Here is a 22,881-nt window from a genome sequence, read left to right as displayed (position 1 = left end):
CTATGAAAGTTTCTTCAGGCTTTGGCATGTCTTGGTGTGTCTGGATCTTTTATGAATCTGTGCATTTGCTTTTCAAGCAATGCAAACTTCTAGCAGTCACACCATGCTGTAGCAAGGGGGGCTCGTGGCTTAACTCCGTGTTGCGGGAAGAACTTTTTCCCTTTGTACACTCTAAACTTGCCACGTATTGATTTCATTTGATGACGCTATTTCTTCTGTCAAAAGAAGTGACGGACAGGAGTCACCTATTCATTCTTCAGGCCACTTATGATTTTTATAGACTTCTGTTATCCTTTCAGAGTGAAAAGTCCTTTTTTTTTTCTTAATGTGAAAACCACTGTACACCTCTGATTGCACCAAGATCTTTCTCAGTATCTTTTTGAGATCTGTACCCGCTTTGAGATGAGGAAGAATGATGACTAAGATGAGGCTGTGATCGTAACTTCTGGACTGCACACTGATTTCAAAGAATTTTTTACTAGTTGTGGTAGTTTTTGCAGGGTGTTTCTGAAACTTTACATGTAGCTTGTCAAAGTTAATCTTCCTTTCTATATCTTCCTCATTTGGACATAACTTCAGTTTTTCAAAGGGTGCTTTTTGAGTTTAATAAGTTCTCTGACCCAGTGGAGCCATGTTTGCTTTCTGTTAGATTTTTCTTAAGTCTTTTTGAGGTGGTAGATGGCCTGTGTTTGCCTTGACACTCTGCTGTCACCTGTGTGCATGCTATCCATCAAGACTTTCACCTGCCCCTTAGCTTCTCTTTTAACAAGCTTCCTCATTTTTCTGTAGTTCTGTTCTTTGAAATGAAGCACAATTCAGGTGAATTTTTGTCTGGTTGCTAGCAAGGATGTTGAATTCAAGTATGTTCCATTCCCTGTCATTGAATAGCCACTACGTCTCCTGAACTCAGCACCAAGCCTAGAGAAGATTTGCGCTTTGTGTTCTGTAACTTGTTGCTCCATGAAGTAGTCTGGGTTTAAACTGGGTTTAAAAATCTAGGTCTGCCACTTGAGTGTGTCAGGTATCTGTCTACACAATGTGGGTCAACTACATTTATTCTTGCAGCATCTTCTGCTCTCACGGAGACTTCCTTCATGTCACAGTAATTACCTGTGCAAGCTGTTGGTAACATAGACTTACACATGAAAAGGAACTAGTTTTATATATGTATGTAGGTATAAATGTGTGTGCCTTTGTGTGTGTGTGTATATATTTATATATATATATGAATGAAATTACAGGCCTGAACTCCACCTGTGTTAATACATACTCCTTACAATATCTAACTCAGCTTTCACAAAGCACAATTTCGCCATCTGCGCAGTTTGTTGTTCCCTTAGTGGGAGTGTGATAGTTGAGTACAAAACTGCCCGCCTTCCTTCCACCAAGCTTTTCATATGCCTGTTATGTTTGTATATTTATATCAAATAGGAACTTGATTTTTTCCTCAGCTTACTTCTAAGACTTGGACTATCTGCATAAAAGCAATTTTATTACTGCTTTTTATTTTCTTCCTTAGATGCTTTTCAAGTAATACTTCCTTTTCAAACCAAGATATGTCCTTCTCAGCCAGGTTGACTTCCCTTGAATCCTTTTGAGATTTTTTTTTTCCAGAAATTGTAGGGCTTCCTATAAATGGTAAAAACTTCAAATTTGTGCTTGGGGACCAAAAGAGCCCATAACAAGGGGGTCTATGATCTCAGGATATATCAAACTAAAGTTTATTAAGAAATTAAATTTAAGAAGAATGTGGCTTACTATTAATAAGTGCAGAATTACTACCACAAAGTTCCTTGGCACTGCCTGAGCAGCTTGCCAATTGTATAGTACTTAAAGTTAGTAGAACGAGTCAATAACTGACATTTAGATAAGTAATCCTCTGTGAAGTGAGAGCTAACAGGGCTCCCTCTCTCTCTCTACACACAATATTTAACCTAGAAGCAGCAGAGTACTCAGTATATCCCTATTTTAAAAAAGGGCAAGCATGGAAAAAGCACTTAGGGTGAAACCGTTTTCCTGCTGAAGGAACTTACCCTTCCCTAGTTCATTCTCACAGAATTGAGGCTTGTTGAATGATAATGGCAAGGGGGGGGCGGCGGCGAGGAACTCAGTAACTTAGTAGAATAAGAAATCATCTTAACATACATTTTCTGACAATCAATTGTGGATTTTATCTCAACTGTTAAATATCTTTTAAAAGCAATCTAAACCATACTACTAAAACTGTTGAAATAGACTTGCTGACTTTACTCCGTAGTCTAACAGCTTCCAATTTACATCTTTCTTTTTCTACTTGTCTTCACTAAATCCATTTCCTCTGACCTCACTTCATTGCTTTTGACTGTTTACACTGCAATCGGAGATAGTAAGATGATCCTCACCTTCCCAGTACAGAAATCACTTTAGATACCTCTATTTACCATCAAGAAGTGCCTGACGTTTTAGCTGAGGCCTAGGTCATATAGTTGTGAAGTAAAGTCCACAAAGACTTTACAGCTATAAGAAAACCTTTCATCTTTCCAACCAGAATTCTTCATAATAATGTAAAATAACTAATTAAAAAAAAAAACTGGCTTTGTTACTAGTATGTGATAGCTGTGAGAAGACTGATGTTTAATTAAAGAACAGTTTGTGTTTGAGAACTACACATGGTGGTCAGGTTGCATTAATTTATTCCTATTTGCCAAGTCCACATTACAAATAATGCATTTTAGACTTCAAGAAACAAAGATAAATAGCCAAATTTCACTTTATCAATCAAGTGTTTATAAAGGTATGGATTAAATTCCAACAGAAATAGCAAAGGCCAAAATGCACACATTTTCTATCTCATCATAAAGTGGTTTGGGCTCATCATCTAATGTTTTACAAAAATAACCTGAACAGTAATAAATGCAAATAACCTAACTGGCTGCATACAAACACACATATTTTGGTTATATTTCACTGAATGACCAGTCAGTTAGAGATTTGTCTGCAGGAACAGAATGTGTTTTTTTCAAGTGGTCAGTTTTTTGGGTTTTTTTTTTAAACCCAAAGTATCATAGAGCAATTTCCCTCCAATATTTTAAGCTAGTGAACTGTGTTGCTTCAGGAAAAGGAAATTGGACAACAATGCTACTGCACTTTATTTTATTGTTCAGTTTTTATACTTGGGCAAGTCAACATTCTCATTCAAAATGAAATTGTACAGAAATTGTTTAGAAACAGAGTTATCTAAAAATCAACAAGTCTGATCTAGGCCAATTCCTGACTTTAGTGGGAGATCTGCCTGAGTAAGGAACACAGGATATGGCCTTCTGTTTGAAGGAATCGCATTTTCTCCAGCACATAGTTAACCAAGGAATCCCATTTCAGTTATTTTAAACAGTTGCTCTTAAGATCATTATTAAAATTAGCCAGTATGAAGCTCACTGAAAGCTTGATCCTCTTAAATAACCTCTCTAATGAACCACACAAATTCACACTAACAGTGAAGGCAGACTAACAGTGTATATCTTGTACAAAAAAAAAAATCCACAATAAAAAATAGCACTCATATCTAGATTTGTATTTGATTATTCACTTGTAAAATACTCCGATTGTACTATACAGTACATGTACTTGCAAATAAATCATAGTATGTTGGGTTTTTTAATTCCTAACACTTGAAATGATTAAGAAAACTGCAGAAACACTATACATATTGCACTTTTCTGGTAAGCTGGGCTACTAGGTTTCATGGTAAAAACATCCAAGTACATCTACTGAGTAAAACAGCATTTCTCTAATCCAAAAAGGAACTGAATTTCTTTCCTGCAGTTTTAATTAAAACAACATTCTTTGTGGACTCTTCTAGGTTTTGTTTCTGAAGGATTGCTGTTTTACCTGTTACAGTATCCATATTTATTAAAAAAACAAACAAACTAGGTAATGAATAGATTTAACATACAGTGCACTATCTTCCTTCAGTCACAAACAAAATGAAGACAACACAGGTCATCAATATAGTTACACTTAGGCTTCAGGTTACTGTTGCTTTAAAAAAAACAGTTCATTTTAATGGCAAGCTACAACTTTCTCAAAGCAAACAAAACCAGTAATGAACTATTTGTTTTGAGTGGATAGTGTTAATCTTTTGCAGCTCGGTTTAACGTATGATTCCTTACACTGAGAAATCTTAGTACATTTGCTCCAGCTTCAGAGAAGATGATGCAGTTTTAAAGAAAAAGCTTTCAAAATGCTTGACAGAAACAAGCTATTTATTCTTCAAGTTCTTTGTCAAAGATGTTAACTAAAACCTTCTGTCCATTTCATGAACACAGGAAAGATCCCAGGACGCCTTGATCCAAAGTGGTCCATAAAGAAATTCTTTGGAATGTCTTAAGATTGGCTGTAACTAGAGTTCTGGCTACCATTTGGACCCTGTTCTCCTTCACTGTTTGGAGGGAAAAAAAACATATATCTTCAAACAGAAGTATAACATTACATGTCTCCATTTTTTTTTAAAGAAAAAATATGGTGTTCTGAAAGTAGTAAGTGCCTTTTGAGGGAAAATACTTCAACATACACACAAGTAGGTTAAGAAATTCTGTGCAGTTTCATAAAAAAATGCAAAGGTTGTTCTATGCATGTATAAATAACTTCAGTGTATTTGAGTAATAAATAATTTCAATATATCCCCATGCAGCATCATGATGAATTTACTTCTGAAATCAATATTTCAAAGTTCACATTACATAAGCATGTGTGTAGGAACTTGCATGTGCAGATTCCCAATCCTGATATTTAATCACAGTAATTAAAAATGGCACTGTGCAGGCACAGGTCCAAAGAATCAGGCCCTCCCAGCCATGGGAGTCAAGCACAGTTCCTTACAGTTGCTGAGCTATATTGAGATCACATTCTAATTACATTAATGCCCTCCATAAAACAACAGATACTATGTTTCTCACTAGCTCCTGAACAATCAGGCTGGCTGTTTATAATAGAAAGGTCTGCACTGTAAAAAAACAAAAAACCATATACCTCAAATTAACCATTTACTCCTCTACTCATGCTTAAGATAGTAGTCTAGGTATGAAAGGCATATTAAGTGAAAGAGGTACAATACCTGTTTGGAGGTGGTTTTGGTTTAGGCATTTTACTAAGAATAGTAGCCATCTCTTTCCTCTCATCAAAGTTCTTCCACTGCTCATACAGCTTCAGAATAACCCTGATTATTTCTAAAATCTAAATAGAAAAAAAGTAGATTTTTAAGGTCAGATGCAGCAGTGATTTTGATTTAGCATAGTCAGTTTAAGCGTGTAATTAACTAAACATGCCTTGAACTAAATTAAGAAGCACAATTTTTATCTTATAAGAGAGTCATCTCACATTTAATCTGGTCTGGCAATCAACCATTTCTATAATTATTTTTTTGATTTAATCATGAACATAAGCCTGAACAGAATACTTTCCCTCTTATTCAGAACTGTGTAGACCACATCCCCTCCCCTGAGGACTGAACAACTGTTTTTTTCCCCCTCAATTACTGTCACAGCTTATACCTATGGCACTGGGAAAATAAGGACACTCAGCAGCACGACAGTAGCTAGATGACAATGGCTTAACAGTAAAGTGTCTGAGGATCAGCAATGTTCCATATATATCAGAAATACAGTCTAAAAACCATTGGTCCGAATTCCTTTAAAAAAGGGAAAGGAGCCAAGAAGTATCTAAATACTTTATAGTAAAAATTGTTGAATTTCCATATTGCACTTCTGGAAGCAGAAATATTCTCTACCAGTTTGGAGGCTATCTACTGCACCTCAATTACATTCACCTCATTAAATTTCTCGTGTAATATTCTATGTGTATGTGTTTCTCCAAAGAGTGTACAGAAGAGGAAGGGTGGCAGGACTGGATCAGGGAAGATCAAGAGAGCTAGAGTTGAAGAAACAGAGACCAAAGCAATTATTTCTGAAAGTCAAATTGACAGCTTGTAAAAAAGCAAAAACACAAAACCCACAAACCAAACCACAAATGGTTCTTCAGTTATATGACTAACAAAACAAGGAAAGAAGCAGAGCTAACAGATAATCTCCCACTTCAGCTTTCAGGAACGATAATAATGTATATGGATATGCAGGAAATATAGGTTACAGAATGCTTATTTTGAAAAAAGGCAGCAAAACTCAGAATGCTCAGTATACTCAAGGCAGGGGAAATAGATACTCCACTGCAAAAAGCTACAAGAACTAGTAAATTAAACAGCAAGTCTGGCAGAAAGTATATTTATTAAGTCTATCAGGCAAGAGCTGTAAATATAATATAATGACTGGAAAGTGGTAGCTCTAGCTCCTATATTTAAGAAGAAAAGAGATCCAGGCACATAAAGGCCTATCATCATGATCTCAAAAGCATGCAAGATTTGAAGGAATTTTTCAAGATGTGGGGAGCAAGGGCAGGAGAACAGAAAGTAGACTAAACACAACATGGATTTGCTGCAGGTAGATCATGCCAGAGTTACCTGATATCCTTCTTTGATAAGACAACTGATATTCTACACAAAAGAAATCCAGGAGGTCTCATCTCTTCGGACTTCACTAACCATCTGCCACGTGCAAAAAGTTACAATCTAAGTATTAGTACAGGAATTCTAAGATACGTAAGAAGCCACCTCAAACTAAGATGACAGCAGGTAGAATTGAAGTAAGAATAATCATGTTGAAATAAGGCTACAAATGGAGCTCCTGAAGGATTAATCTTATTTAACATTTTCAGTAATAAGGTTGGCATGAGAACTAGGAAGAGTGTGCTGAAGTAATCTGGTGTAACCAAATGGTAGGAAGCAATACAGTACAGAAAAAGATCAGAATCACAGTCAAAGAATTCAGTCCTTAAGATCATCCAGATAACTTCAAGGAGATGAAAAGAACTGTATGCAAAGTCAAATATGAGGACACTAAGAACAACATCATCTGTCTCAGGACTGAACAGAAGGATGAGGTGTCCCAACTAATCACAGGATTACACAAAAAATACCCTGTGTAGTACCAGTGTGAAAAAGGTAAATACAGGTCAGTGGGATATAAAAGACAATGCTGATGCTAACACAGAGGGCAATGGTACAGTCTCATCTGAAATATGCTATATAATTCTGGACATGGTTAAACTAAGGTAAACAGTGAAGAATCTGTGCAGATTGACACAGTCTGATAAGGGGAATAAGTACTTCAAACGAGCTTGGCTTGTTTACTTGAGCAAAACAAAGGTAAAAAAAAGAATGAATACATTAGGGAGATCAACCTAAAAAGTAAAGGGAGCAACTTAAGTTGAAGAACCGTATCAGTACAAGAACTAGAACCTTAGCACCTGATAAATTTATGAAAGGGATTATTTGACATGGCATTTGCAATTGCAATGAACTAGTCTGAGTGATCTTGGAGTTCTCCCTGTTCCCCAAAACCTGTTTAACATTGACTGAAGTCAGTCTCTTTCATCCTGAGAAATGTTTTATGCTCTGCAACACTACATGCATTTAGGGAGGAAATGAGTGGTGTGCAGGCAAGATGCTCAAGGATGAATCAGAAAATTATGTGCACTAGAATTTAAATCTCAAACTTGTGCTGGCAGTCTTGAATAAAATAAATAAATAAATAAAAAGAACCACCACAGGAATTTTCTTCTGACCAAAAATGCATAGGATATTGGTTTTATATTTCCAGCTGAAAAATGGCAACACCAGCAACACTTTGCAATGATTCAACCTTGACTTTCAGAGCAGAGTGATAACTGCCTGTCCTGGCATCTTTTCCCCCTCACCCCAGAGATCTATGCAAGTTCAACAGTGTCCATCATGAAATCACTAAATGAAGTTCAAATCAGTATCACAGACATGTAATACAGTAATTCTGTAACAATGACAAACTTTTCTGGTCAGTCCATAACAAGTTAGGGGAGAAGAAAAAGTTACCTTTTCCATATCAACAGATAGCTCAGCAAACCATTGCCTTGCATCCTTCTGCTGGACAACACAGGCCACATGTAGGCAAGCTGCAAAGATAACATGATATGAACACTGAACAAAGATGCACTTTTGATACACTTAGAAACAGCATATTTTTTGTTAGTCACATAAAACATGATACAGATCTAAATTATTCTTAACTTCCTCTGTAACCAACCCAGTCAGTTTTCAAGAGAGAAACTCAGGATTAAATTAATTGATTTTTCTTCAAGACTTTCAAAGTTGCAAGGCTATGCTGTCAGTACCATTTGAAATGCAAACTAAAGAACGTTAGGAGGGCATTCTAAGAAATGCTTGTTGATGGGATGCTGTACAAAAGCAATCTATTTAAACATGACAGAGAAATTCAGCTTGCTGTTACTTACCTAGAGCTATCATGAAAGGAGGGTACAGCAGACAAAGATCAGTTCTGTATGTGTCATTCACTATCCTCCTGTGCAAAAAGAGCTTGTAAGTATTATTCTGTTCACCTTTAGTCTGCATGACTTCAAAAACTGCTGTTAGTTTGTTATAAAGTTATAAACATTTTGTGAATTTCCCAAACAACAGAAACAGTGAAGCTGCAAGGGCAAAATTAGCACAGTTGAGATCTCTATCCTTGTATAAAATTTCCTAAAGCTTTTCATTATTTTCCTTGTTGTCAGAGCAAAGGTTTGGAAGCACTTAATATAGCATCATAAATGTCATTCTGCAGAGGGTGTTGACATACGCCATAAAAAAAATCCCTGTTCATAGATAAGCAAGTTAGGGCAAACATACAGGTAATATTTTATTGTCTACTATATTTGAGAAACAGTTCAAGTATTTAAGAGTTCTGCTAACCCAGCTAAACAAACCAAAATTATATACTGCTTCTACCTGCTATGACAAGATAGTACAGAAAACTAACATTAATAGAAAAAATTTCTCTACTCTCAGCCACCATTCAGGAGCATAGAAAATTGTGCTACTAGAGCTGGTCTAGAAATAAAAATTGTACCATTTCAAAGTAAAATCATTACAGAGTTAAAGACAAAATAAGTTAAGCCACGGACATATACCTGCATAGGTTAACTAGGGCACCCTTTGTATTCAAATACGGCTAAGTTTGCTTTTACTTAACCACCTCTGAAGCATAACTATTAAACACTTGCTTTCCTGCTGAGAAGAGGCACTATTATTAATCTTTTCTTCATTACCATGCAAGAGGTAGCAGCATGTCTTCTTGGCCCATATCTTGCACATATTGGAGCAAAGGTCTATAAGGATGATATACTATCAAACAGCAGTCCTAGGAAAGATGTCAACAGGATAAAAGTCAGCTTGCAATACAGAATGTGTTGTCAGTTCAGACTATAACCAATTAATTAAAAAAATCAGTTACTGATTTTTTAAGTAGCATTATGACACCTAGCTCTGCTATCATGAGGGCAGCGCTCTCTTTAGGATACCATTATACAGCATGGTTGCCAGTCTGTCAATGTCCTGTCCCTTTGAGACAGAGAGCCACATCCGCAGCACACTGAAACCTCATTTGCTTACAAACCCATAATTCCCACTTGGAAATATAAAATACTGCCAGAAAACAGTCTGTCACTAAATAACATACATGGAAAGCATGCCAAAATAATTGACACTGGTTTGGAAAGAGGGAAGAAAAAAAAAATCTCCACTGCTCTGAAATCCTGGCCCAGGATTCCTGGCCCAGGTTGCTGTGTACAATGAGGAATAACCCTCTCACTGAAAACAGCCAACTGTATGGATACAGTAGGGGAAAGCTGCATTAGTTTACAGGTGCTAGACACTGAGGTGAAACACAGTTATTATAGACAATATCCTCATAGACAAGCTCAGGAAGTGTGGGCTAGATGAGTGGACAGTGAGGTGGATTGAGACCTGGCTGAATGGCAGAGCTCAGAGGGTTGTGATCAGTGGCACAGAGTCTAGTTGGAGGCCTGTAGCTAGCGGTGTCCCCCAGGGGTCAGTCCTGGGTCCAGTCTTGTTCAACTTCTTCATCAATGACCTGGATGAAGGGACAGAGTGCACCCTCAGCAAGTTTGCTGACGATACAAAACTGGGAGGAGTGGCCGATACCCCAGAGGGCTGTGCTGCCATTCAGAGGGACCTGGACAGGCTGGAGAGGTGGGCGGAGAGGAACCTCATGAAGTTCAACAAAGGCAAATGCAGGGTCCTGCACCTGGGGAGGAATAACCCCAGTCACCAGTACAGGTTGGGGGTTGACCTGCTGGAAAGCAGCTCTGCTGAGAAGGACCTGGGAGTGCTGGTGGACACCAAGTTAAGCATGAGGCAGCAATGTGCCCTTGTGGCCAAGAAGGCCAATGGTATCCTGGGGTGCATCAGGAAGAGTGTTGCCAGCAGGTGGAGGGAGGTGATTCTCCCCCTCTACTCAGCCCTGGTGAGGCCACATCTGGAGTACTGTGTCCAGTTCTGGGCTCCCCAGTACAAGAGGGATGTGGCACTACTGGAGCAAGTCCAGCGAAGGGCTACAAAGATGATGAGGGGACTGGAGCATCTCTCTTATGAGGAAAGGCTGAGAGAGCTGGTCCTGTTTAGCTTGGAGAAGAGAAGGCTGAGAGGAGATCTTATCAATGTGTACAAGTATCTGAAGGGAGGGTGTCGAGAGGATGGGACCAGACTCTTTTCAGTGGTGCCGAGCGACAGGATGCGAGGCAATGGGCACAAACTGAAACACAGACACTTCCATCTGAACATGAGGAAAAACTTTTTCACTGTGAGGGTGACAGAGCACTGGAACAGGTTGCCCAGAGAGATGGTGGAGTCTCCTTCTCTGGAGATATTCAAAACGCGCCTGGATGCAATCCTGTGCAATGTGCTCTAGGTGACCCTGCTGAGCAGGGGGGTTGGACTAGATGATCTCCAGAGGTCCCTTCCAACCTCAGTGATTCTGTGATTCTGTGAATATATATTTTATAGTGTACTGGAGAAATAAGTTAATCCTCAAAAAGTAACTTTCTGTAAATCAAGTTACTTGCAATAAAACTCTGAAATACAAAGCTCAGAAACTGCTGCCATGTATAGCAGGGGTATCAAAGTCTAAATATAAATATAGCATATAGAAAGGGGTTGTAAAAACTTTAGGTGTAAACCAGAACTATGGTCCAACCTCCTCAGTGCTCTGTTCCCAACACATATCCTTGCTCAGTTGTTGCCTAAGTCACTAGACTCTTCCCTGTTTTATCCTTCCTTTTTGGGCACTTCAACAGAACCACCCAGTACAGTGAGCTTGGTGCCTAACCCATCCAAGTCCAACAAATATGCAGAAACTAGGTACAACTTTATCTAAATTGCTCAAGAATCCCGGGCTGCATGCTTTCATCTTCTGTAGAAAATACAGCAAGGGACTGTGACCTTCACAAAATATAGTTGTGGCTCCTTTCTTTAAAAATTCCTGGAAAGAAAACATCATGCTGTGCCCCTTTTCATATAACAACCTGATAGTCACAGCACTGTCTCAGAAGGTGGGAGGCCCTCAATTCAGTTTCTTCCACAGAGGATTCAAACACACATGAACTCCTTAGAAGATTGCTCTAATTATCAGGTTATAGACTAGTCTGGGTGAGATACTATCCATGCCTTCTGCTGAAGCTGGACCATATTACTCTAGGCAAGAAGAGGGTACAGCAGGAATACAACTCTTTATGCTCCTGACTGGCCATTCATCTGAGGAAACAGGGACACCAACATCCTAGTCTCTGTTTCAGAACCTATATGCAACTACCTTTTATTTAAAAAACAAAAAAAGTCCTGGAAAAAGAACGTATGCTTTACCCTTCCCAACAGTGCTCTAACCACTAAGATACAGAGCCATACACACACCCCTTCTGGCCCCACCAAGCCTGCAATCTGCATATTTACTGTAGAGAGGTCCAGCTTCAACAAAGAGTTGAGAATTCCCTCACTCAGCCTAGACGACAGCACAGTAACTAGGGCATTCTACTGAAGACATAAATGTTAGGCTTGTATGGACATTGTTCTAAAATCTGAGCAGAAAAAAAAAATGACAGCACAATTTCAAAACACTCTTAATACGTGAAAAGTAAACTATGGCGACAGTAGAAAAAAAATTAAACACCTACCATTAATTCCAAGAGATAGAATTCACATTCTAATATCTGCAAAGAAGTAAAAACACAGTTAAGGAGCAGCATGTTTCAGACAGCAGAAAGAATTAACTGACATCCAGTTTAACATCATGAATGTGCAGGAATTCTTCTCCAGCACCTACATTTCCAACACTTCTAAATCAATTTCATATACAACTACAAACAAAAAATGAGACTATTACTAGTCATTGCCTTACCACATTATAACTTAACTCTAGTCATAATAACAATGCATTTAAATGTTTTGAATCAAGTTTACTATGAAAGACTATTTCATTGGCAGTACCGATTTGTTCCAACGCTAAGCAGCAAGAAAATTGTTCCCAGTTTAAAAACAACAGCAATAGAGAAGTCCTTTTGTAGCAATAGAACCTCTTCAGCACACTACTAACATGCCAAATGGCCTTTTAATGTCTTTTCAGATTTAATTTCATATGAAGCATTCTGCAGCAATTAGAACAGCTCTCCTTCTCAGTTAAGATAGTGACTGATGTATTAGTAATATCAAGGAAAAGACTGGACTGTCTTTGGCTTACTGTTCTACTCTAAAATATGCTTCTGTCTGCTTTTATCTGCAAAATAGCAACTTAGTTTCATTGCAAGGACTTAGGCATTCTATATTCTGATATATCACTTGGCTTTCTAGACTGGCTGAAAAGCAAAAATCACAAAGAAAGAAGTATCGTGGTCAGTCCAAAAAAAATGAGATGCATTTAACTTTCAAACTATTACAGCATAATTCAAAACCAGGTTTAAGAAAAACTGTACAAAATTTCTTAATGCTGTGACTGAGAATGCCTTGAAAACACTGGGAAATCTCTAAATTTTAAATAAAGACTGTAGAAAGGTAATTTTTGAGAAAAGCATGATATATTACAGACAAAAATAAAACTGTTCTCCTTAAGCCAGCTGTTCCAGTGTGCAAGGCTGGAAGCATCCCAGGCACAAGGGCTATTTATCTTCCCTCAAGCAATGTACTTGTAAACAAAAACATTTTAAAAAGGCTGCATCTCTTTTTATCAACATACTGTATAGAAATTGCTATTTCAGTCACTTCTCTTTATAGCATTCCTTCCGACAATTTAACGAAAGGCGGTTATATAAGATTTTATTACTTTCAGAAGTAAATTTCCCCCAAATCTATCCCAAATTATTTATGCAAACTTGCTGTACCAGTAAGGAAATATTTCCTTCACAGAGTTTAACAAAGAATGGCTAGCCCTTCCACTGAAACAGCAGTATGCTTCCAAGTGACTAATACAGAAGACAGTTTTTGCCATATAGGGCTCCAAAACAGACATTTATATGCTTATTCCTACAGGTAAATAAGTTAAAAACAGTCAGAATATGGCGGACATACGATTTCCTGCTAACAAGTGTTTGTCTTTTAATTTATTTGATCAAGATATATTTTTGAACAGCATACTTACATGATTCATCCTGTAAGGAAACTCCTTCGGAAAGGCATAAGAAAACCTAGTTTTCACTACAATAAAGAGAAATCAATATGTTAAAAAATATATAATTAATGAATTTACTTCTCTTAGAAAGTCTTAAAAAAGCCAGATGGGGAGAAGGGATCTCAGCCAGAGAGATTTTGTATATCCAGGATGTTCATTCATCCAACATTCATGCTGGATATGCAAAAACCAGGCTCAAATTCAAAGCAAGAAGTCAATTCACCACACTGCAGACAAATGCCCTGGGCACTGGATTATCAGATCTTTTGAGGGCGTTTCTCTCCTTGAGTTTTCCCATGTAAAAGCATCTACTTCAGCATATGATTTGATTTAATAAGCTGTTACCTCCAAGAGAACATTCAAATGTACAGATCCTTAGGTTCCAAGCTTATGATGATGCCTGATTTAGGTACTTAAATCTCCTCATGCATTTTACAAGCAGAATAGGCATTTGGGATTAAAGATTACATTAAGTGGCAAAAATACAGAGTCATCTGATACTGGAATGCTGAGCAAAGAAATTACAAAAAAAGTACCCTTGAGAATGTGGATCTGAGATATCTGTAAGTTTAAAAACTATTTAAAAATCTACTTAAATGCCTGTCCTCTAAGGAAAGCAGGTAACATTCAACATCCAGGAAGGGGACAGTATTCCTTATATTAATGTCAGACAGTAAATTATGAATTGATATCACATCCAGACAATCAGTATGCCATTCACTTTAATGAAAATATAGTGTCAGTCCTCTGGACTAAAGATTTCAACATTTAGACCTTAAAAGTATTTTCATCTATGGTAGACTTTGCTAGAAAATTTGCTTTAGGACTATTTAACCAAAAGCAGACAAGCCTTTTCAACTGACTAGTACCATGCTAGTCTTCCCCTTTGATAGTTCCCTTTATTTGTCTCACCTCATCTTTTTTCTCCTTTTCCATGAAGGCCTCCAAAAAGTGGGTACATGCTAATGAATCAACCCTGGTAAGGGAAGACCATGTAGAATAAAAGATATATAAACACTAGGGGGAAGCCAGTTGCGTTTTGCCCTCACTTCCACAAAATGCAGAGTACTCATCAGAGCACGTGGGAATTCTAGGTCAGCAGGAAGCACTGCAGGGAAAAGCCTCTGTGTGATTCTGAGACATGGGACTTTCAGAAATAGCACAGTTCAAGTGTAAGAGTCTAACTAATTTAAATCAACTACTGCATATTTACCAAAATCCATCTACCTCTCTCATTGATGCATCAAAGCTGCCACATAGATCTGTGCTTTGAGATGCTCCTGCTGTAAAAATAGCAACTCTGCTGCTAAATGCAGTACTGGTCTTGGTCAGGCTGGCACTGAAGATGCGTTTTGGTTCCTGGTGGTGGAATTGTCATAAGGCCAGCCCCGTGGATTGATATACTTACTGCATATGGAGGCTACAGATGCAGCCAGTCACCTGTCCCCTCGACCTCTAAGAGGGATTTTGAAAGCACTGACCTACATTTGAAGAGCACAGTGAGGAACTGCCTATTGAGAGCAGCTGGACCTTCTAGGTCAAATTACAGCATTCAGTTAAGGAAACCATCACTTTAAAGACCTTGATAGATGAGATGCAAGTTACAGGAACTGGGAAATATAAGGCAGATGGGAAAGATAATGAAATAACTATGATGTGATTTAATTGCATTTTAACTTTATTTGTGAAGAATATGTCAATTAAAAACATATATTTAGAAAAAATATTGTGTGCAAAGACTAATTTTCTGATGGGAAAAAAGGATTAAAAAATTAGGAGATACGGAGCCTACCAAAAATTCTGAAAACGGGTATTTCCATGAAAACATACCTGCTATAAAACAAAGAAATAAAGTCCTAAGTCTCCAATTCTATCTTTGAGCAGTTCTGAAATCAATTTACTGCTTAAGACTGTTTCTAAACCACAACAGTTTAATTTTATTACTTAGTTTTTAAATATGCTTAGCATAAGCTCCTACCAGAATCAAATAAAACTAAGAAAGAACTCTTCTGTTTCCTTATTTAAAACAGAAGTTATTTATGCTAAATGGCTTAAGCTAGTTCTTAGCAGTTAACATGCAAAAAAAATGTTCACACTTGATAAAAAAGCTACTTTTTAAAATCTCCCTATAGAGAGATACCTAAATACAGCACAACAAAATTCGCTAATACTTACATACAGAAGTAGCAGCAGAAATCAACCTTGTATTTGAAACAACACCAAATTCCTGAAGAAAAAGAATGGTAAATGAGGTGAACCACCTGGAATGCCATTTATTCACACTGTTACCATATTTAAATAACGGTTTCTTACTAAACTGGACTTCTTTATGCAGTATTTCTTTTTTTTCCCCACCCCTCTTTTCTTTTCTTTCCAGGTAAACAGAGTAAATTAAATGATCATAAGTAAATAAAGAGATTTTTCATCTATTAGTTACTTTGTTGTTTCAGTTATAACGAATAACAAACATTAAAATGTGCTAAAGACACAATACCTGAAGTTCAGTTGGCTCACAACCTACATATAGAATAGACAAGAGGACTTCAAGAAAGTAAATTTTTCTTAACCCACTTGGAGAGAAAACTGCCTTTCGAAACCTTTTTTTCCTATGCTTCCATAAAGCCTTAGCCTCTCTGCTGAGACAGTGAGCAAGCCAAAAACTGTCTATGCAAAAAAAATTTTCAGAGAAGTTCATAGCAGAAATGTTACCACTACAACTGACCCCTGCACCTGCAGAAGCCTTAGTGTAAGGAAGGCTGCACTGACTTCTAGTATTTGTGCTATTACGTAAATCTGTAAATTCATGTCTGCCCTTTCCAACAAGCTTAATTAACAGGCTGATAAAAAACACTCTCTCCTATATTCTGTCTCTTTCTCCCTTCCTTCCTCTCTTCCAAACACTGGAAGGTGCCACTGTATTTGCATAGACAACAGCATCACCTGTAAACACTGGTTCAGTTGGACTGCTTCTATCGCCCACTAGATATTTGGGTTCCTCTTGTAAAATTCGTTAGCGCTGACATATCACAAATTTGCTGACTTGATATCTTTTTCATTATGCAGACACTTCTCAAACAGCTGAAAAACTTTCTCCATTACAAAGCAGTGCCCAGCTGGTGCTAACTCTTGGCTGCATTTGAAGTGGACTTCTAATGGTGAAAGGTCTGGGCCACGCTCACTGTTATCCCTAATAGGCGAGTTCCTTACTACAATTTCTCAAAGACAGCATATGAGCTACAACATGCTTTTTAATTCAAGTAATGAAAGTGTGGTAAACTCTGAGATCCCTCACTACACAAAAGGGAAAAAGATAATTAGGAATAAAACATAAATTATATTTTTAAGTTTGAGCAAACATACATAAGGAAAAATACATCAGAAAAGAGATACTTTAGCAAAAACTGCACAACTTAATATATGCTATGTAAATATGTGAATACTGTATTACAGTGAAACAGCCATTTAAAATACTTCTTCCAATTTTCAGACGCCCTTCAGGATTAGTAATTTAGAGAAAATTGTGAAAGATCAAATACTAAATAACATGTCTGAAGGCCTTCTCTGCCTCCTTTTTTAAATTGCTATAGAAATCCATAGAAAGAGGTTTCAACCCCCAAAGCATGAAGAACAAAAATTTAAAAAACCCTAAATGTTTTCTCTCTCTCATACATCACAAAAGTTTACATTAGAAAATTGTAATACTTCATACCTCTACTTTGGATGCCAAAAACACACACGTAGGAGCCATTAATACTGGATCTATACTTTTTAGGGAATATCTGAAATGTTATAACAAAATTATAATATGTTGTTTCATACACATAGAACGATTAATCTATTAAGAGCACCACACTTCCTTTTGAAAAGCAAAGCTTAAGTTAACTTTATTAGCATAAAAGCTTTACACCATCCAGAAAACAAAAGTGGCATTGTTTTTTTAATATAGAACTGCATTTTAAAAGGGCTATCAAAGTGTGCCTAACAAATGTTTTATTCTTGTACCATCATAGTAAACAGTCCTACCTGGCATAGAATCTCTTGAAGTAGACTGTTGCAGTGGCAATAACTTGTTGTCTTAATTTAAGATGTTCACCTAAAGCCTGGATAACTTGAAAAAAATGAACAAAAGCTTGAGTTGAGTTTTTCAGACAATTTGATAACAAATAGCAAAGGATCTCAAAACATGAGCGATGCTCAGGATCCTAAAGAACAGCTGTACAGCCAGCCCTCTTCTTCAGTTCAGTTCAATCACTCGGGTGAGACTGCACGTTGCTGCAAACCTACAGACCTGCAGGTGAAGAAGAGGTATTGCACCCTGAAGCTTGTGGTCACCTTTAAAGAGGGGAATGTAACTCGATTTTACTGCACACGAAGTGAGTGTGCCCTTTAAGAAGATGACGACAAGTCTCAGAAGGGTAAAGCTCGGGTAATTCATTTTATAGCAAAACAAATGCAAAATATTTGAAACGTAAGTCTGTGGCTTTTCAGTGCCATGCAAAATGGATGTTTCTTCCAAACAACTGAAACTGCCAACGCAAACATATTCACTAAATTTGGCGGAGGCAGCAGATGTTAAAGAAATGACATATTTAGTCCAGGGAGAGGGGGTGGGAGACCAGAGGATGCAGTCAGCTGCTCCATCACAGTGGTCCTCTGCCAGTTGGCCAGGAAACAACCTTGGTGTCATCTGGGCAGGTAGCTCCTGTTTGGCCTCCCAGGCAAAGGAAAGGTGCCAAGCAAATCAGATACATCAAGCTGGGATTAAGAGCAGGGGTAGGATATAGAGAATGATGGAGTGAAACGTAAGGTTGTTACTTGTTATTTTTCCTGTACTGCTTCATGGCCGCTATTCTGAGCAAGGCTTGGCTATATTAGATTCCCTCTTCTTTTTTTTCCTCCCTCTCCACAAACGTCTAAAAAGATCATTCAATGTATACTTAAGTGTATTTTTAAAATATGTACAGCAAGATCAAGACAGTGATCATTGATGGAAAAAGCAAACAATTCTGTTATCAGTCATTGCTAAGTCTCTATGCAAGGACTTTTAAGGATGAAGTCTGTTCCCAAGCTATTATCCATCATCTCTTGGGAATAGTCAAGGTACGTTCTACTCCCACTTTTGATGGAACATCTCAGCATTTAAAAAAAAAAAAGCAAATATCAAGAGCATGCTTGGCTGGAAAAGGGATGAATGTAGGAGAAAACCACCCTGAACAGCACTGAACAGCAACTTAGGTTTTTTGCGGGGAAGAAAATAATTTGTCACCCCCTATGTTTACTCAAAGAAATTTAAAATCCCTTTCCTGGCCACACCATTCTTCTCCTAGAAAGAATGCCAAATTGAGATTAGGTTGCCAGTGACACTAAGGCTCACAAACAATAGTGCCAGAAAGGAGGTTAGGTCAGTACGATCTCTGTACAAATATTAAAATATTTCTCAGTGTATCTTGGGAGGTTTGAAAGGATTTTTCTCTTTGATTTGACAATGGGGCTACAAAGCTGTCTCACTGCTAAGGCATCATAAAAATCCAAGTATTAAGCCAAACAGAATTCTCCAAATAGGTTTCTCACTCCCATGGGATCTTCAGGAACGATTAGGCCATCTGCTGTCAGAGAGAAATCAAGTAAGGTCTAGGAAAAAAAATGGACAAGGGGCCTAGAGAGACTTAATGAAATGGAAGCTTGTACATGCTGAGAAAAAATTCCAATACTTCTAATTAATTTCTGAAGTATTTTAAAAGAAACCGTTGGACTATTTATTCCCTTATATTTACAAAATAATAGTTTCAGGGTTTTTTTTAATAATGTTGCTTTAAATTCAAATGTTTTTTTGGGTACCCTGTAACACAAACATTACAGCTTCTGCACTAAACCAAAAAGGGAAATTCATTAATCTGCTTTTCAGCCAAAACCTCTATTAAAAACCTGTGATCCAAAGAAAAAAGTCAACATGAATTTCCTTCTTCAAACTATTTCAGAAGATGATAGTTTTCCTTCTCTATAGTTTTAACAGTCCAAGTAGTTGTATATAGTCATACAACCAGTTGGTGATCTACAGCAACCATTTTCAAAGGGGGATGAAGCAGGAAACTGCTTTTCTCCAGGTAATTTTCTGGTTGCTTTGGGAAGAGACTGTGTCCTGGAGGTAGACACAGGTTGGATTTGGCAAGCCATGGCCAAGGCTTATATCCATACCCAGCTAATGCAGGAGGTGGGAGAAAAGAGGGAAAAGCTCTTTAAATCCAAAGCTGAGTGCCCAATTTGAGGGCAGGTGATGAGATGCAACACATATTGAGGGCTCAAGGAAAGCAAGCACTGCATGAGCTCCCACCGGCACAGAGCAGCTCCAGGCCGCCTGCTCCGTGAAGGAGCTTCTCTCTGCCACAGAAGGGGTGACAGCCCAGCGCCACTCTCTCCTCCAGGGCATGCTGCGTTTGTACGCGCACAAGGGAGACGCTCACAGAGCTGTCCTCCAGCTGCCATGGGGCATGCAATGTACCCTCGGGAAAGGCAAGGAGCACCAGAGGAAAAGGAGCTTGTCAACCACAAAGTGAAACCAATTTGTCTACTTTGTAAACCTTTGTTTACTCAAGGAAAGTACTGAAATGAAACATGAAAAACGGCAAAAGGTATTATATGTTTCATAATTCAAATTAATACTAGTGAAAATTAACATAGAAATATCATTTTAGAAGTATTAGTATCCCATTTATTCTTTTGGCATTATGAAGCTAAGATACTTTGTTTTATCCTCAAGCAATTTCAGGAATCAACTGAATAGATAAATCATTGGTTGCTTGATTTTTCTGGTGCTGTACAAGTGATAACATAGACCTATCAACAGTGATTAGATCTGCAGCATACTTGATTATTACAAAAGAGCTAAGCTAAGAGAGAGGCTGGGATAAGTATTTTTCAGTTATAATCCCAGCACCAACATAAGACCTTTCAGTGGCCTTGGGAAGCCACTTAACTCTTCTGCCTCAAGTATGTTTGACCAGCTAGCTGAAAAAAAATAAGTGTTCTCTACTTTAAAGGATTGCCATGAAAAATATTTAAATAGCTGTCTGCAAACAAATTTCTACTTGGCAATTTTCTTTCCTCTTTGGAAGATTTTTTTAAATGCTGAATAATTTAAGTGCTTATGTAATCTGATTTCCTCCAATAATGCTATTCATATGGTCAAATGGTTTCCAGGATCTAGTCTCAGATAACTGTACAGACAGACAAGCCCCAAACTCTTTGGGAGAACAGGCTGCTGATAGCTCTCAGTCCTGCAGAAAGCGTCAAGCAATTTGGGAGCCACCCAGTGCTGGGGAATCGGTCACGAGGACACAGGCTGCGGTGCAGGTTTCAAAGAGCATAACTGAACACAACTGACAAGTTTGCAAGCTTTGCCGTTTAACAGGACTCCATGGAGTAGCTAAAATACTATGACCTAAGAGCTCACCAAAAAACGCTCAAGGACCACAGTTTGACTACTACTGCTCAACACCGAGTCTCCACTTTGCTAGTTTAGTAGTTTCTGTTGGCTTCCCCTCCTTTTATTTTTTTGGTAAGAACCTCTTGAATAAAAAAATCTACTATTTATCCTCTCATAGATTAGAAAAAAAATCACAAATACAGCTAATTCATCTATAAATTATCCTAAAAATGTGTTAATACAACTAATCTGAATGACAATGTTATTGACATTCCAGCCCTTCGTTAAAATACGTTAGGAAAATATATGTAATACAATAATGAAAACGTTGCATTCTCTAAGCAATTAAAACTTGCATTTAGGCATGGCAAATACTATAGAGATTATATGGCTGAACTAAAAATAGAGTTTTACCATTAGTAAAAAATATCTGTAGCTTCCAATATTCTTCTTCAGTAAGAAATTTCAAGTCTTTTTGGCGTTCCTTCAATAGATCTTGTTTATCCAAAATCCATTGTAAACTAAAGGGAGGGAAAATAATTTTAGCAACTCTTTATGAACATCATATCAAGTGTCTCCTGTACAGACTACAGATTACAAGTTAGGCCTAAAGGGCAAGTGGCCTTTAAAGAAACCATGTATATTCTTCCCAAGCAAGCATTCACTAGGATTTTCCAAGTTAGATATCTGAAAAAAACACTAGCAGGGACCAAAAAGATTAGTCCTTACCTGTAGCAAACTAAACTGTATTAAGATGTGCACTATCAATTACTTGTAAATTTTATGTTATATTTAGTGCATCTTGGGCAACCATTTCAAACTCAATACGCTCAGCACGAGGTGCTTTGACACAGCTCAACCTTGGCTGACCCAGCGCTGCAGGCAGATACACGTCTGCAAGACCTCAGCTCTCCTCACTCGCAGGAGCGGGTGCAGGTCGCTTGACATGAAGCCAGCGCCGGCACAGACACTGCTCCTGCGGTACACGGGGCTCCTCTCCGTGCCCCTAGGAGTCCACATACCTTAGCAGTCACTGCGCAGCAACCTCAAAGGCCCCATTTCCACTGAGCAGCACAGAAATTACCCCAGTTAAATTATTCACCGTGATGATGCCAGTTCCCCCCCACACCCCCCCAGGAAGCGATACGGCCCCGTTTCTGCCGCGCTCGGCGCCGCGCGGCCCGGGACACCCCGACGCGGCGGCTCCTCCCGCCGGGGCAGCGCGGGGCAGCGCAGCGCAGCGCAGGGCCGCCCCGGCCCCCGGCCCCGGCTCCGGCCCCGGCCCCTGCCCCGCGAACAAAGCCGGCCGGGCGCAGCCGCCCGCCGGCCCGCGGCCCCCCGCGCTATCCCGCGCCGCGGCGGCCCGGGCACCCACTAGTGCGAGCTCTGCCAGAAGTTCCCGGCCATGAGGAGGAGAGCGGAGGCGCCCGGGCCCGCGATCCCGCCGGCCCCGCCGCGCCGCGCCGCGCCGCCTCCCCCGCGCCGGCAGCAGGAAGGAGGCGGCCGCCGCCGCCGCCCCGCGCCCCGCCGCCGCCGCCGCCGCCGGCCGGCAACACGCGGCTCAGGCACAGCCGTTCCCCCGCGCGCGGGTTCCGCCCGGCCGCGCCGGGTGGTGTCGTCGCCGCCGCCGCCGCCCCCGGGCCCTGCCGGCTCCCCCTCGCGTTTTGTCGCCGGCGTGGGCGCCTGAAGGGAGCACTGCGTTTGGGTGATTGCCCAAAGCAGGAGGAAAGCCCACTGAGGCGGCCGTGGTGGCGGAAGGCGCGGCACCATCAGCCCTCCCGAGGGACCTGCCGGCGCCTCCACTGGCTGTGGTGAAGCCCGTTCTTGGCACGGGAGGCAGCCAGATAAAATAACTTTACCTCTATAATTTCACTTTCTGCTGTC

General features: G+C 39.2%; 1 protein-coding gene across 1 annotated transcript; it reads right to left on the bottom strand.

Annotated features, from left to right (window-relative positions):
• Nucleotides 1–3,117: 3,117 nt before the first annotated feature.
• Nucleotides 3,118–22,469, bottom strand: CCNC (cyclin C). Its single transcript, XM_067293929.1, has 12 exons — nt 22,373–22,469; nt 21,412–21,518; nt 17,598–17,682; nt 17,284–17,353; nt 15,750–15,801; nt 13,545–13,600; nt 12,088–12,123; nt 9,169–9,260; nt 8,356–8,423; nt 7,937–8,016; nt 5,093–5,211; nt 3,118–4,417 (listed from the first exon to the last, which is right to left on the bottom strand). The coding sequence occupies exons 1-12, from the start codon at nt 22,402–22,404 to the stop codon at nt 4,363–4,365; spliced, it is 852 nt and encodes a 283-aa protein (XP_067150030.1). The 5' UTR covers nt 22,405–22,469; the 3' UTR covers nt 3,118–4,362.
• Nucleotides 22,470–22,881: the final 412 nt, after the last annotated feature.

The sequence above is a fragment of the Apteryx mantelli genome, chromosome 3 (assembly GCF_036417845.1).
Source record: "Apteryx mantelli isolate bAptMan1 chromosome 3, bAptMan1.hap1, whole genome shotgun sequence".
Taxonomy (NCBI): domain Eukaryota; kingdom Metazoa; phylum Chordata; class Aves; order Apterygiformes; family Apterygidae; genus Apteryx; species Apteryx mantelli.
This window is presented reverse-complemented; position numbering and strand designations above follow the sequence as displayed.

Excerpts from the sequence above, each read along its gene's own strand:
- CCNC (XM_067293929.1), bottom strand. The coding sequence starts at position 22,404 with ATGGCCGGGAACTTCTGGCAGAGCTCGCACTA. Across the intron at positions 9,261-12,087 it reads TCTATCTCTTGGAATTAATG|GACTGCTGTTTGATAGTATA; the intron begins GTAGGTGTTTAA and ends CATCTTTCCTAG. Across the intron at positions 4,418-5,092 it reads CCAAAACCACCTCCAAACAG|TGAAGGAGAACAGGGTCCAA; the intron begins GTATTGTACCTC and ends CCCTCCAAACAG.